Genomic DNA, 16,968 nt, shown 5'->3' with positions numbered 1-16,968 from the left:
TAAGGGTTGACCAAACAGTCCTACAAGCAATTTCCGGAGCCATACAACTTCTCTTGCTCCTATGGAGGCTGCAATGTATTCAACTCCCGTAGAACTCTGAGCAACTGAAGACTGTTTTCTACATATCCATGAGATCATTCCTAATCCTAAACTGAAGCAACATCCTGATGTGCTTTTCCTGTCAGCTATGCTTCCAGCCTAATCAGAATCAGTGAATCCATGTAGGTCAAGTTTTACATGTTTATATTTCAAACCATAACCAATAGTTCCTCGAAGATATCTCAGAATATGCTTTGCAGCAACAAGATGTATTTCCCTGGGTTCACACATGAAGTGACTTAGTGCATTTACAACATAACATATATCAGGTCTTGTGTTTACCAAATACATCAGAGATCTAATAATCTGTTTGTAGAGTGTAGGATCTGCAAACTCTAATTCTGCAGCTGTTTCCTTTAGCTTGTGCAGATTTGTCTCCATAGGTGTGGTCATGGATCTACAATCCAACATTCTAATTGAGTATATCAATGGTGTATTTTCCTTGATTAAGGATTATACCTTCTGCCTGCTGCCAAACTTCCAATCCAAGGAAGTAGTGAAGAATTCCTAAATCTTTCATATCAAACTCAGAGGCCAATTCTTTCTTATATCGAGAAATACAATTATCCTCTCCTGTGATTAGTAGATCATCAACATAAAGAATACGAATTAATAATTCACCATTGATTACCTTGTAGTAGAGATTTGGATATGCTTCATTCTTGAAAAACCCTAATTCCAAGAGATAGTGATCAATTCTTTCATACCATGCTCTGGGGGCCTGTTTCGGGCTATAAAGAGCTTTCTTTAATCTGTAGACATGTGATTCAGCCTGATGAATCACAAAACCTTCAGGTTGCTCCAAATAAACTTCTTCTTCAATCTTACCATTCAGAAAAGTAGTCTTGACATCCATTTGATGGACTTTCCATCCTTTAGATGCTGCAATAGCCAAAACTCCTCGGACATAAGTGTATTTGGCAATAGGAGCAAATGTCTCTTCATAGTCAATACCTTCTTTCTGTGAAAAACCTCTCGCAACAAACCTTGCTTTGTGCTTCTCAATGATGCCATCTGCTGCATGTTTGATTTTGAAGAGCCATTTAGAAGATACCACAGATTTGCCTTTAGGCCTAGGCACAATATCCCAGACATCATTTTTCAGAATTGGCTGATACTCTTCTGACATAGCATCTCTCCAAACTTGATGCTTGAGCGCATCTCCAACACAGGAAGGTTCTGCATCAATGATCTCACTCATCAAGGCAGTATAACTGGAAAATAGGTTAGGTCTCTTACTTTCTCTGAAGGTCCCCTTTGGAGCAGCATAATTTTCAGCTTCTTGAAGCATCTTTTTAGCCCAAAGTGGTCTCTTCCTAGTTTCGAGATAATTTTCTTCTAAAGGTAAGCTTTGCACTTCATGTTCAGCATCTTCAGGGGTCTCCCTCTGAATCTCAGGGGTGGAATCCTCATCCAAGCTTGTAGGAGGATCTTGGTGTTCTAATTCATTAGAGCTTTTGGACCTCCTGAATGCTATGTCTTCCTCAAAGATGACATCTCTGCTTAGTTCAATTTGTCTTTGACCAGGTATGTATATTTTGTAGGCTTTAGAGGTTTCACTGTACCCAACAAATACTCCTTTCTTTCCAAAAGGTTCTAACTTTGACCTCTTTTCTTTGGGGACATGAATATAGACTGGACACCCAAAGATCCGAAAATGACTTATGTCAGGTTTGTTGCCAGTAAAGGCTTCTTCAGGGGTTTTATTGTCAAGAAGAGACTGAGGACATCTATTTGGAATGTACACAGCTGTCCTAGATGCTTCAGCCCAAAATGAGGTTTCTATATTTTGGTCAAACAACATAGCCCTAGCAGCTTCTACTATAGTCCTATTCTTTCTTTCAGCTACCCCATTTTGTTGTGGGTTATAAGGTACAGTTAACTCCCTCTTAATCCCAGCATTTATACAATAATCTTTAAACATATCAAAAGTGTATTCCCCCCCATTGTTTGTTCTTAAGGTTATGGTTTTCTTACCTGTCATATTTTCTGCAAGAGCTTTGAATTCCTTAAATTTAGAAAGGATTTCTTTAGATTCTTTGTACCTCAGAAAATATATCTAGGTCTTCCTAGAATAATCATCTACAAATATTACATAATATAAAAATCCCCCTAATGAGGGTACAAACATGGGTCCACATAAATCAGAATGAACTAATTCTAATACATTTTTGGATTTACTGTTGCTAGAATTAAAAGACCCTTTAGTATTCTTTCCCAAGGCACACCCTTTGCAGGCTCCTTCAGATTTTTGATTTAGTTGGGTAAGCTGATTACCATCTTCTCTATCTTAGGTAGGGCATGGAAATGAAGTTGCCCTAATCTTCTATGCCAAAGTTCATTCAAATCTGGAGTCTCATGAATTAAGGCTAGAGGTGGAGTGGTGCAAAGTCTGTAGAGGCTCCCTTGTCTTACTGCAATGGTGTGGGCTTTCTTGATGGTGGATTTCTTTGGCCAAGCAAGTACCTTTCCTTCCATAAAGGTTAATCTGTAACCCTTATCTTCAAGTGCAAACACTGAGACAAGGTTTCTCTTTATACCAGGTACAAATAGAATTCCAATCAGCTGTCGGGATATGCCTGACTTTAGGTTGATATTGCAGGTTCCTATTCCCATAATTGGATAATTTTAAGTCATCACCAATTGTCACTTCTTCATTTGAACTTTCCACAAGTGCATCTAGGTGCTCACGAAATCCAGTGATGTGCCGAGATGCTCCGCTGTCAATCACCCATGTGTTGAAACTGGAGGTGACTTGACTAGAGAGGGTTGAGTAGAAGACTAGCTTCTCAGAATTAGTCCCTTTCTTAATTTTTGCCATTGAAGTTTGTTGTTTGATCCTGTTTGGACACTTCATTGCATAGTGCCCATATTGGTCACATCTGAAACATTGTACTTCAGAAATGTCTCTCTTCTTCTTTGAAGATCTCTTCCCATTTGAGCTGTTGTCCCTCTTTCTCTTAAAGTTCTTCTTCTTTCCTTTGTTGTGGGAATTAGAGTTTAGAACTTGAATGTCTTCATTACCATTGTTTTGTTTTATTCCTCTTGTGACAAGTCGAGATTCCTCTTGAATGCAATCGGTTTTCAATCTATCAAACTTAGGAAATTTAGAACGAGCCCTGATTCCTTGAATGAACGATTCCCATGAGGTAGGAAGTCCATTTAGGGCCATCATAGCAAGTTCTTTGTTGTCTACTAGATGTCCAATAGTGGATAGTTGATCCCTAAGCTCAGTGATCCTCAAGAAATAGGATGTAGCTGTTTCTCCTTTATTCATCTTTATATGGTGTAGTTGATTCTTTAGGGTGAGAGCCCTGCTAGTGTTGTCGATTTCATAAATGTCAGCTAATGCTTTGAACATTTGAAAGGCCGTCTCATACTTAGAAATAACTGGTACAATATGGTGTCTTACTGAATCCACAATTATCTTAAGGGCCTTCTCACCGTCCTTGCTCCACTGAATTTTCTCTGTATCATCAGATGGTTCAAGAATTTCACTTTTGACATGGGAGTCAATTATATTTTCTTTCAAAACAAGCATGATCCTGAATTTCCAAGATACAAAATTTGATGCTCCATCTAATCTATCTTCAAACGTAACTCCGGTTGCCATTAGGATTATGGGAATGTGATCTTAGTAAGAGCCTGGTGAAAGTTTATGAGATCGTTACAGAATCTTAATATGATCTTCCTTAACTTTGCTCTGATACCATGTTAAGTTCTTTCAAAATTCTGTGATCAAAATAGAAGAGATGGAGATATGATCTGAAAGTTGTATTTTATTTGCTATAGCGTGTTTTAAAGATGCACCACACTTATCAATTTCGGTGTGTACATCCTCCTCAATGTAAGCATGCTATATAAATGGATGAGGGGTTACGTAGTGAAGAGATATGTCTTCCCACGTGGGAAGACACATCTCTTCCCTACGTACCTCTCACCACAGTATATAAACTAGTCACCGTTTACTTACCCGATCGGAAGGAGTGCGACTTGTTTTAGAATCGCTTTACCACCCGATACCATGAACGGTGTAACTGTTGGTCAAACACGATAAGTTAACTTTGGTTTTATTTATCTTTAGTTAACGTTAACATATTAGTATATGTAATCAAATTAATATATATATATATATATATATATATATATATATATATATATATATATATATATATAAAACGGTGTAACCGTTGGTCAAACACGATAAGTTAACTTTGGTTTTATTTATCTTTAGTTAACGTTAACATATTAGTATATGTAATCAAATTTATATATATATATATATAACGGTGTAACCGTTGGTCAAACACGATAAGTTAACTTTGGTTTTATTTATCTTTAGTTAACGTTAACATATTAGTATATGTAATCAAATTAATATATATATATATATATATATATATATATATATATATATATATATATATATATATATATATATATATATATATATATATATATATATATATATATATATATCGGAAGCATGAAATAGTACGACCGACGTTACAAAATTAACACCCACAAACATGCAACACTCAAAATCATCTGGGTATTTGCCAAACTGACATGCATGATTTGGGTAGTTTCCAAACTGACATGTAAGATCTGGGTAGTTTACAAACTGACATGCAAGTTGATCGAACTGGCATGCAATTATCTGGGTATTCACCAAATTGACATGCAATAACATCCGACACACATGCAACTGCAAAATCTGACATGCACTGCAGAAACTCTAATAGGCTGGCAAGATCACCAGCTTTGATACCACTATAATAACATAATTCTGATAATTCTGAAAATAATTTCTTGAATTCTTCACTGATTCCCTGCATTTTAGTTTTTTGCTCCAGACCCTAGAATTTCAATTTATATGTCTGGTTACAACAAATGCGGACAACAATCACATATGCCAATAATGACCCCTTATGATAATATCTTCAATCAAGAACTCATCCAACCATACATGACATAAAATACAGAAACATATATATGGAACAAGTCTGATTTCAGGATTATTCAGTCTGCTGCTACAAATCAGAAACTTTGAACATTCAATTACATCCAAATACATAGGCCAAACATGCCCAAATACAACTCGGAAATCTGCCATTACACATCAGACCTATCAATAGGCTTGTACCATTAGAATGATGCTCAAAACCCTTTTGGCAATATTTCAACCTGCAAAGATATAACTCTGAAACTCCATGAATCTTTCCAAACTGAAAAATGAAGCGCAACCGTGAATTCTAAGATGAATTCACCCGTGTGCTGATCTGGGTTTTCGTCCAAACAGCCAAAACCTCTAGGGTTTCTGTCGTAGGGTTTACTAAACTTGCAACCTAAGCTCTCAAGGTCTCAAGTAAAAATTTCTTTTAGAATAACAAGTCAAGAATAATCAAAATGACTTGACTTCTCATCCTTATATATCAATGAGTGAACTTTCTAGAAGTGTTTTCTAGAAGGTTTACTTTATTATTTTATTTTATTTCTTATTTTCCCTTTTCATTAAGTGACTTATTTTATTGATTCTCCACTAATATTAAAAAGTCACTTTATAATTAAAATAGGTCCAGCCTATTTAATTAAATATTATAACTCAAGATAACTTAGGATTAATTATATCTAATTAATTATTATTCCCTTATTACTCCAATTTAGTCTAAAATAGACTAAATGTCTCAATGGGTGATTATGAGAAAAATGGGACTTTACAAAAACTCCCACACTTTCCTTCTTGACATACTGCTGGTCAACCAGTCTCTTTTTGTACCTTAAAACTAATCGCTGCCTCCCTTTCTTGGTACAGCTTGTTTTTAAGGATGCACTTACTGTTTTGAGAATTAAATGGGTATTTTGAAACCGGGCAGCTGGGATTATATGTTGTTCAGAGTTAATCAGCAGCTAATGCAAGAGCTCACATCACATAAATATCAATTGTTATTTGTAAGCAACTGATTATTTGATAATTTCTCATTCTTCATTGAACCTAGAAATGATCCCTAGCTTTTTATGTAAATCTCCACAAGTTCCAAACATTCATCACACTTTTAAATCCTGTATGAATCCACCCTCAAATTGGCTAGGAGGGTTTTTGTCTTGGAAATCAATCTTGTTGTAGGGGTTTTTTCCTAGGCAGAAAGATGAATAGTCGCTCAATTTTCAAAGATGGGATTTTTGAGAATAAAATGTCGAATGAATCTCTCTTCCCGATTCCTCTTTTTAATAATCCATTTCAATGTTTGAATATTTTAATCTCATTTCCCTCTTAAAGTGATTTTTAATATGTTTTTAAGAATCTAACTTTACGTTTGGGCCCCAAAATAAGTCACATTTTAATATTAATCAAACATAAGTTGCCCATAAAAATAAGTGACTTTTTACAATTTATTTATTTAATTAATTATTCTCTTACCAAATCTCATTTAGTCTATTGGAATTAGAATAGGCTAAAGGTCTTTGCCGAGTGATCATGCTTGCGAAGGGTATATTTACACTTGGTTTTATAGGGAGCTTCCCTTTCTAATTCAATGAGTGGTTTTACCACATATCTAGTCTTTTTATGTTGCATTGAAAGGCATGAATTAAAACAGTAACACTATTATGATACTTTTGGTTGTTAATTTACCCCATCCAATTTTATTTGTTGATTCACAACACAACTAGCCTTCTACTGTCAACCATATGTTACAACTTACAGTTAACAAATATCAAAATCACAGATGTTCTTAAGATGCTTGATGCTTTTTGCAGAAGTTTCTTTCATTTATGGATAATTTTTTTTCATTGAAATAGTTTTGTAAAAAGTAGCTGGATTTATTTTCCTTAAGATGAAAATTATTAAGGTTGATAAATGACTTTATAACCCAGTCTGTGATTGATCACTTCATGTTGAGTTATGCTTATTCAATAATGAGTTTATCTTTTACAATAGTAAATAAGTGCACTTCTTTTGCTTGGGGTTTCTCAAGTTTATGTAATGTAATAATTTGTGGGAATATTTCAAATTTGCATAGAGCAATTTCTGAGTTGAATTCCACTTTCCCTGTTGGCCACTGTTTAGAAACTAAAGGTTTTTCCTTTGGTTTCTATAGAATGTTTTGGCAGCTAGTTGGCAAGGGATTCTTACTACTGTGAAGTCAGATTCTGCAGGAAGGTATGTAATGTAATTGTACTTCATTGATTATCCTTTCCAGTACAAATGCATGAACATGCTAAAATTATCAGTCATTTTATTTATGTTTCAGGAGAGACTAAGATGAAAACTTTTATAAACCTTCAACAACTTACGTATTCTTGGGAAACAAAATCCTTTTCTTTCATAGAAGATCTTAAAATAGAAAAAAATCTCTTGTACCACTTTTCTGTCAAAATGGTCCTATATCTTTCTTGCTCATTTTGGATAGAATTCATAACTTGGTCTAAATGAATTCCAGAGGAATGATTTTCTGTGTGTGAGATCTGAGAGAGATCACCTGCTGAAATTTTTGATTTGTCCAATTTATTTGTTACTTATCTGTGTAATGTGTTACACGTAATTTTCTTGAACCATGATTAAGTGCTCGCTTTTTAACAAAGTTTGTGATTGTAGTGTATTGATCAGAATTTTTATTTTATCTGTGGAAATGTTATTCTTCTGTACATTATTTGCTTATACAAATATGACTTTTAATTACAAGAAGATATGATATTTTTGTTGAATAAATGGACATAAATATATATAGCTGTTATGTAAGGAAAATCTTTCTGACAAACTAAAGATAGTTAAATGATGGGACTCGGAAAATTAATTGTAGTTTGCAATGAAAAGTCACTATACAAACTTCTTTGTTTATTGCTTAACTATACCAGTCACGGAAGTTTATGGAAATAAAAGTAAAAAACAATTATTCATTTACATAGTATATGAAGGATATGCCAGTCTCTTTTATTATTCATACAATGATATGTAGAAATTACAATATTCATATACCAGTATTTAGTTGGTCATGAGTCCCCAACTATGAACCAAGATACAATATAATGCAGGCCGACATTAGTTAAGATAACCAAACGTCGATAACTACTAACCATCAACCGGTTGGGAACTACCGATTCCAATGCATAACAATGACTTAACAAAACATAAGAAATTAAAAATTCGGTCGATACAATTGTGTTACTTTTATTACTTGGCCAGTTGGCCGACTACATAACACACACACACCTCCCACCCCCCGCCCACCCACCCCACAAAAAAAAAAAAAGTGTCTTCCAGGAGACTGAAACAAAAATGGTGTTAATTATAAACAGAATTCTACTAAGGGAGAGAGGATGTCCTTGGACAAGTGGAGGATGTCGGTGTGGATGTAGCTGATGCAAAGAGCTCTTGGCTAAGGTGCTGCACCTCCTATATGTGAATTCTCAAATCACGTTCTACCTCTAGCTCCTGTTCTCTCGACCTCCTAACCATGAGGGCCACCTCCATCGGGTGAGTTTTAGTCCGGTCCAACTCTTGCATCTTCTCCTGAAACAAGTGCTCGTCAGCTAATTGCTTGCCCACTTTAGTCAACTGTGTCTTCTATTGCTCCAATCTACTCACCTACTCAGCTGAGCCTCCCTTTTGTCCAAAACTAAGTTACCGGTTTGGGTTTGGGCAAATTTTTTTTTGCCCTTTGGGTTTGTGGGTCGGGTTCGTCCATACAGACACACACACACACATGTATATGTATATATATGTATATGTATATGTATATGTATATATATCTATAGATATATGTATATAGATATATATACATATGTATATGTACGTACATGTACATGTACACACACACACATATATATATATATATATATATATATATATTTAAGAGTTTTCTCTGACACACCCTTAGGTTTAATTTATCAAACGATAATACTAAAAAAAATAAAAAGTAAGTCCTTGTAGACTGCCTGTATGGCTGTAGGTGTAAGAAAACTAAGTCCCTAATCTCAAAAGATCTCTCAACTCTATGCTCGTTTGCATAAATTTTCTATTGATTACGAGCATGCTAGAGGTTATCTTTAAGTGCCTTGAATATGTCCCGACAACTCGGTATCATATCCTTAGCCCGAGGGACCTTGCTGTCATCAAAGGCCAAATCCAAGGATCATCATGCATCATAGCCATAGAAAGCCCTGAATGGAGGCATGCCAATCGACGTGTGGTAGGTGGTATTGTGGCAATACTCACCTAAGTGTAGCCATTTGATTCAAGCACGTTTCTGTCTTGAAACATAATTTCAAAGATAGCTCTCAATCCATTTATTTACAATTTCTATCTGACCATCCGTTTAAGGGTGGTAGCTGGTGCTTGGTGTCAACTCTGTACTTGCTAAGTGAAATAGCTCCAGCCATAACATAAGGAGGAATTGGCTGTCCCGATCACTAACAATGGTCTTAGGGAGCCCATGTAACCTGAGCACCTCTCTAAAAAACAACTCTGCAAGCTGAGGTGCTGAATAATCTGTAGGTATAGTGAAGAAATGTGCATATCTAGTTAATCTATCAACAACTACAAATATGCAATCTCTTCCCTGAACTCGCGGCAGCCCTGTAATAAAATCCATGGATATTCCTTCCCATTTCTGTTCAGGTATAGGCAATGGTTGAAGTAGTCCTGCAGGAAAGGTATGCTCAGACTTGTTTTGTTGACAAGTCAAACACTCTATCATGCTACAAAACACCATCCTTTAGGTCCTTGCAGGTGAATCTCTTTCTTATTTGCCGATATGTCTTAAAAAATCCTGGATGCCCTACTAGAGGTGTATCATGAATTGCTCTCAAAATTTTAATCTTCAACTTAGATGTTGGTACAAGATATAGCCTACTCTTGTAATAAATAATATCATCAATTACAGTATACCTATCATGGTGTACTTGTCCATCAATCAGGGCACAAGAAAAAGTATTTTTAGAATAGTATGCTAATAATTGAGATTTCCAATTAATTGAAATTTCAGTTAGAGAGCAGAGGGTAGGTTTCCTGGAAAGAGCATCAACAACAATGTTCTTTTTCCCTTTAACATATTCCACATCAAAAATCATATGCTTGGATCTTACTCACCCATTTTTGTTGCCATTCATTAAGATCTTTCTGCTCTAGGAAATACTTAAGGTAGTCGTGATTAGTTCTGACCACGAATTTCGTATCCACTAAGTACCGTCTGAATTTTTCCAGCACATGCATGATGGCTAGCATCTCCTTGTCATAGGTAGAGTACAATCTATTTGCATCCCTTAGCTTCTTGCTCTCGAATACAATAGGATGTCTATTTTGCATCAAGACCACGCCAATTCCCTGTCCCGATGGGTCACACTCTACAACGAACAGTTATGTGAAGTCAGGTAGTGCCAATACTGGACATGAGCTCATGACCTTCTTGAGCTTATCAAATGTCACTTGTGCATCATCATACCAATGGAATGTTCCCTTTTTCTGAGGTCTGTAAGAGTTGATGCTAATTGGGAGAAGCCTTTCACAAACCTTCTATAATAGCAACATAGGCCCAGGAAGCATCTCAACAACGAAATATTTTAGGTGGCGGCTAGTCCAGAATAGCCTGAATCTTCTTGTGGTGCACCTTAACACCGTCAGCTCCAATCACATGCCCAAGGTAAAGAATCTCAATCATTCTGAACTCACATTTAGAAGCCTTCGCATACAGTGATTGAGCCTCCCTAATACCCAACACCACATCCAAATCTTGAAGATGGTCATTCTAGGACTTATCGTATATCAATGTGTCATCAAAGAAGACTAGTACAAACTTACGCAATTGATCCCAGAAGGTGTGGTTCATACAAGACTGTAATGTCGCCGGTGCATTGGTGAATCCGAATGACATGACTAGGAACTCAAAGTGTTCATAGCGAGCAGTCTTGTGTATGTCTTCTTCCTAGACTCGAATTTGGTGATAGCCTTTATGAAGATCAATCTTAGTAAAATACACGATCCCATGCAATTCATCAAGAAGCTCGTCGATCCTGGGAATGGGGTACCTGTTTTTAATGGTCTTTTTGTTTAGGGCTCTGTAATCTATGCACATGTGTATAGTGCCATCCTTCTTTTTGACCAAAACTGTAAATGATATTCAAATTTATGTTCAAGTCTGAAGTTATATAATCTTATTATTCTTTTACTGATATTTTCTGTTATTTCTTATGTCATAGGTTGCTGAAGATAACATTAATATTTTCTATGCTTCTACACCTTTTCATTGACATGTACATATAGGCAATGCCCACCGATCAAGGCTTGCCTCAACCGGTCATGTCTTTTGACATGCCCGATCAAGACATGTCTTGATCGGTGCATATGCACCGCTTCACTTAAGCGATGTACCGATAACTATCGGTCACGTCACATTTAATATATTAAACCGATTGCTATCGGGGCACGTTAGTTAGTATGTTTGACCGATTAGTAATCGGGTCACACCAGGACTATAATCATCCGATAAATAAGATAATCATCGATCGATATAAATTGAGATTAAGATGATAACTGTTATAGTTATCATATGATAGCATCAATCGATGCTATCATATGATATCTATGATAGTTATCATAATTCTGGTCTAATCTTATTACAATTATAGTATGATCGATTATGCATATAAGATGATTATAACAAGTTCATTTATTTAATCATGAGGTCTACATTTAGATTTTAGTTATATCGATAAGGTATATGATTGAATGAGAGATAAATGAAGTCTCTCATTCAATCATTTATCTTACCAAAGCTACAAAGTTTCAACAAAAACAATTGATCAAGCAAAGGGACTGGAACTGGGTTGAATTTGTGCCATGCTCAACAATTCCTTGATTGTTTTTCCAATCTCCTTGAAATGGTGTGGATGTCGGTAGAGCGTAGTGATAATCGACTTGGCGACCTCCTCAAGCCCAATGACATACTCAAATGCATGTCCAGGCGACCTTCCCGAAGGAATATCCCCAAACACGATGCTATGCTTATCCAACATTGTTTGGATGTCAGCATGATACTGCGGCTTATTATTGGTGGAAGGTTTAGTAGACACAAAACACTGTGCTGCCCAATCCACATTACCATGCCTGTATAGAGTCTCCGTCCTCCTTGCTGAAACAATTTGAGGACCATTGTCCGACATGGCCTTAAGCACAATCTTCTTGCTATCCATCATAATTCAAGTTACATCTGGCGAAAGTCCTGTACATAACGGTCAAGTGACTCTAACCATTGGAGTCCCAAGATGGCATCTATATTGCTAAGCCCAAGCACATAAATGTCATTCGTTAAGTTATAGTCTCCAATTTGAATGCTCAATTGGGCTACCACCTTGGTGCAACTTAGTGTAAATCCATCAGCAACAAATTCATTGAATCCTGGGAAGTCCTCAGCCTGTAGTCCTGTTGACGTGTATTTTGTACACAATCATACACAGAATAAAATACCCAAAGGCATCTTATCCTCTCTTGAATAAAGTCGCTAACTGCTGAAGATATCGCAAGAAGGATCAGTTAGGATGACTCCAATGTTCTTTTTAGTAGGGTCTCTACGTGTGGATAAGCTCCAGTGGTATGATGTGATTTGCTGGAATCACAAGGGGACTTACATTTGATGATTGAACTTCTGATCTGCTTTGAATATTGCTGGAACACAGGATTTTCACTAGCTTAGATTTGAAAAAAAAAGGAAAAAAGACGAGGGCGAGGAAAGGATCTAATCCTAACACTAAGAATGTAGGAGCAATGATTGATCTTTGATGAAACTCTAACTAGGTCTTGTTTTGACATTGCAGGACCATCTCCACAAGGCTAGTGCGATCTTCGAAGGAAAGCTTTATGATGTTCAAATCATCACTGCAGGCATAGACACCATCAGGTTGATGCATATCGATGAAGAAGCGACAATTGAAGTTAAGCTTAAGTTGAATGATTCCAGTTGACTACGCAAGGCAAGTCTGCAATCAACAAACTGCTAGTAGTATGGATATACGAATTTCACCATCAATCAAGCACATTTCTTCCACTCATCTAATAACATGAAATCAAATATGAGAAGTATAAAGACCATGCAAATTGTCGAATCGACCCATAAATTTCACCATTTCTTCAATGAAGTTACAAGTCTTTTACAACAACCTCTTGGCAACAATCTTTGCCTTCTCTCTCTACTCTACTCTAATTGCTATTCTAATCACCTTCTAACTACTCTCTATTCACTAACTAACTCTAACTCTCTCTAATAGCCTTTACAAATGAAATGCCAGGGCTAATATAGTGCCCTCAATACAATTCGATGGCTTAGATCAATTCGAGATCAATGGCCAAGATTCAACAATGAAAACCCTAATTAGGGTTTGTTACAACCATTACATAACATTTAATGCTTGACCAATGATAAAATTGTATTGCTTGGACACGTGTCCTCTTTGGAAAAATCGACCAATGGATAGCCGGGGTAGGTACACCGGAGTTTGTGCCACCTTCCATGAGTTAGGTACATCGAATCTGGACATGCTGAGGTGGACTACACTGACTGGATGAGCGATGACTAGGATGCCACCTCATTTGACACTTGGAACTTGGTAGATATTCAACTTGATGTTGTTGAGAAGCTAGCTTTAATTAATTCTTCTGGAACTATCTGCTTCTTCAACGAACCCTTTGCTTTGACTTCTTGTGTCCTTGATTTGCAGGATGATGATGTACCTCGCCTTGGAACGCTGGATTGGGGAAGTCGCCCTTGATGAAGTTAGTCCAGAGAAGGCCGTCCTTGTCGATGCTAGGCTGGATCGAAGAAGGTCGTCCTTGTCCTTGCTTGATCGTCCTTGATCTGGCTTGATTTTCCAACTCCGGGATCTCCATTTGATGCCTACACAACATTTCAAAATTAGTAACATGATTTTGCAATGAATAACTAGATTAGAGATTAAATTTAGGAAACTTCATGATAAGTCCTTGAGTTATCATTTCCTAAAAAACGATTGAGCTATCACAATTCAAAATTTCAAAATTCAAACTTTAAGGCTATGACGATCAAAATTCAAAATTAAAACAAGGGATCTTGCCATACCTTACTTGAGAGCTAACTCAAAAAATGCAAAATGAAGAAAATCGCCCAGGCAAAAATTAATGTTTGAAACTTTCAACGTGATCTCCTTCAAACGAGCGATCCTCTTTAGTAATTCGCCACCTTTGGGGGGGGGTCTTCAATGTAGTCTTTGGCAAGTTCGCCCCACTTTAACATCAAGTTCGCACTCCCTTTGCTAAATTCGCACTTCTCCTTTATGAAATTCACTCCTTGTAAATACAAATCGCACCTCCCTTTGTCTTCTCCAAATCGCATATGAATGAAGGTGAAATGATGATTTGAAAATGAAATTATCACCTTCCCTTTATAGGCGCTTACCCCATGCATTACCTTAGGCCGACTTTTGCAAAATAAGGTAATTAAAAGCAATTTTAAAATAAAACCAAAGGCCGACTTTGTAAGAATAAAACAAGTAAATCCAAGCGCTCCAAGTTTTCATTTAAAATAATAATTAATTAATTAAATGCCATCGTTTTTAATTAATTCGTTTTTTTTTAAATAGGCAAAATTAATCAATTAAATGCTCATGCGTTAATTTTTAAATGCTATCAATTGAATATTCCAATTTATCGATTTTTCTAGCATTTAATAAAATTCAAAAAAAATGTTTTAACGCCAAAACTTGGAGATGGTGGAAAGATACAAACCATTATCGCCCTGGTCCCTGACTGAGGGACAGGAGCGAACTTCCATTTTAGCCTTTGATTTTCGCCTTTGACGTTCAAAATCTCCATCTTTACGTTGAAACTGGCATTTTCGCTAAGAACCTCGAGCTTGATTGATTTGATTTTGTGGATGAGTGCCTCCTGAGGTTGATATCGCCCTGGTCCCTTGGTGAGGGACAGGAGCGATCTTGGTGTTTTCTCCTTGATCTTGCTTCTTCAATCACCAATCTTCATTATATGGCAAGCAATGACGTTATCCCTTTGCTTCATGCATATTCTACTTGTCGTTAACAAGGCATATTAGATGTTTAAATGGTTTTCGCCCTGGTCCCTTGGTGAGGGACAGGAGCGAATTTTATGCTCTAGCCAACATTTGCTATCTTTCAACCTTTGCTTCTTGTTCGTTGCCTTCCAAATGATATCTTCGACCTTGTGCAACCTTGTACGTCCTTGACTTGGCGTGATTTTTGAATGAACTGGCTAATAAAATGAATATCGCCCTGGTCCCTTACTGAGGGACAGGAGCGAATTTGGACTTGTAGGCTCCATCACACTTTGTTAACTTCAAAAATTATCTTCAATAGGCTCGTTGTGTCCCCTTTCATTCATCCTTGGCCGGGAGTTTGTTCAAACTTGGCGAGAAATTGACCTAAGGCAAAAATCGCTCTGGTCCCTGACTGAGGGACAGGAGCGCCTAGGCCAATTTGAGTCTCCTATTGATATCTTGTAATCTTCAATTTGTCTTCAACGGGTTCATTTCATCCTCCTTTCTTGCTTCAAACTCAAAACTTGCTTGCTTTTTGCCCAAAACATGCCTCATGAGGAATTTCGCTCTGGTCCCTGGGAGAGGGACGAGAGCTATCACTTAAATTCGCCCTGGTCCCTGGCAGAGGGACAGGAGCGATTTTGCTTCTAGGGTCAATTTTCCTCATGATTGCGCTTTCAAGTTATATTCAACTGATAAAATGTATCTCCTTTTATCTTCTCAATTCGCGAAATCGTTCAAATCTTTCAAGGACAAGGCAATTTTGGATTTCAAGCTCCGGTCCTTCAGTGAGGGACAGGAGCGATTTTTGTCCTCCAGGCCTAAATACTTCACTTTTCACCATGAAATGTCTTTGCTAGGGAAGATATCATCCTGCTTCATGCTATGAATAAAAGTTAATGTCCAAACAAGGTCTAAAAATGTGCATATGAATAAAATCGCTCTGGTCCCTCAGTGAGGGACAGGAGCGAATTTGACCTTCTAGGCAAAAACTTCATCATTTCATTGCGTTTGATCAAGTCTGGATGCTCCATCATGCTCATTTTGCCCTTCACCATGCCTTTTATGTCTCAATTCGTCCAAACAAGGTCAGGAATGGCTCAAATAAGTATTATCGCCCTGGTCCCTTGGTGAGGGACAGGAGCGCTTCGCCTTGGTCCTCCTGGGAGGGACAGGAGCGAAGTTCGCTCTGGATCCTCAGTGAAGGACAGGAGCGAAATTTGACTTTTCGAACTCTCTATCAGGACAATTTTAATGGAATATAACATTTAAGTATAAGTGACATTTCCTTCTATGTTTCTTCTTTCTTATACTTTAAGTTATATTCCATATATACTTTCAGGATGTTTGAGAGTGGTTTCAGACCTCCAGGAGTTATATTGCAAAATCTAGTTTTTTGAGGTTTTTCAGTTTCCAGATTTAGTCAAATTCAGGATCAGGACATTCCAGACTTAGCCAAATTTCAGGATCAGGACGTTCAGACTTAGCCAAATTTTCAGGACATTCCAGACTTAGCCAAATTTCAGGATCAAGACATCACTCAAGCCGGACTTGCTTATCCATGTGATCACCTGGGCGACACTCAAAATGCAAAGGCTAACTAACAAAACCCTAAAAGACCAAAAAACAAACCCTAAAAAAACAAAAAAAAGCAAGGGTCCCCATTTGCAATGGGGCGATGTGTGAAAACATCACAACAAGTCCACGTTTTGCCACTAGTCCTTCATCAATAAAATTATGTGTGGCTCCGCTGTCCACTAAACAAAGCATCTGTTGGCCCTTAAGGACCTCTCAACCGAAAGGGTGACTTCTGGGTACTCTAGATAAGGTGGCA

At 37.1% G+C, this 16,968-nt stretch overlaps 1 protein-coding gene across 8 annotated transcripts in view; it reads left to right on the top strand.

Moving 5' to 3' along the window:
* LOC131027668 (uncharacterized) overlaps positions 1 to 16,968 on the top strand; it is a 279,605-nt gene that overhangs the window by 57,943 nt on the left and 204,694 nt on the right. For all 8 annotated transcript variants that reach the window (XM_059209613.1, XM_057957741.2, XM_057957746.2 and 5 more), the window contains one exon: positions 7,200 to 7,261. In XM_059209613.1, coding sequence (XP_059065596.1) covers positions 7,200 to 7,261 — 62 coding nt within the window. The remainder of the gene's footprint in view (positions 1 to 7,199; positions 7,262 to 16,968) is intronic.

This window comes from Cryptomeria japonica, chromosome 8 (assembly GCF_030272615.1).
Source record: "Cryptomeria japonica chromosome 8, Sugi_1.0, whole genome shotgun sequence".
Classification (NCBI taxonomy): domain Eukaryota; kingdom Viridiplantae; phylum Streptophyta; class Pinopsida; order Cupressales; family Cupressaceae; genus Cryptomeria; species Cryptomeria japonica.
Note: the sequence above shows the minus strand (reverse complement) of the source record. Positions and strands in the feature narration are given on the sequence as shown.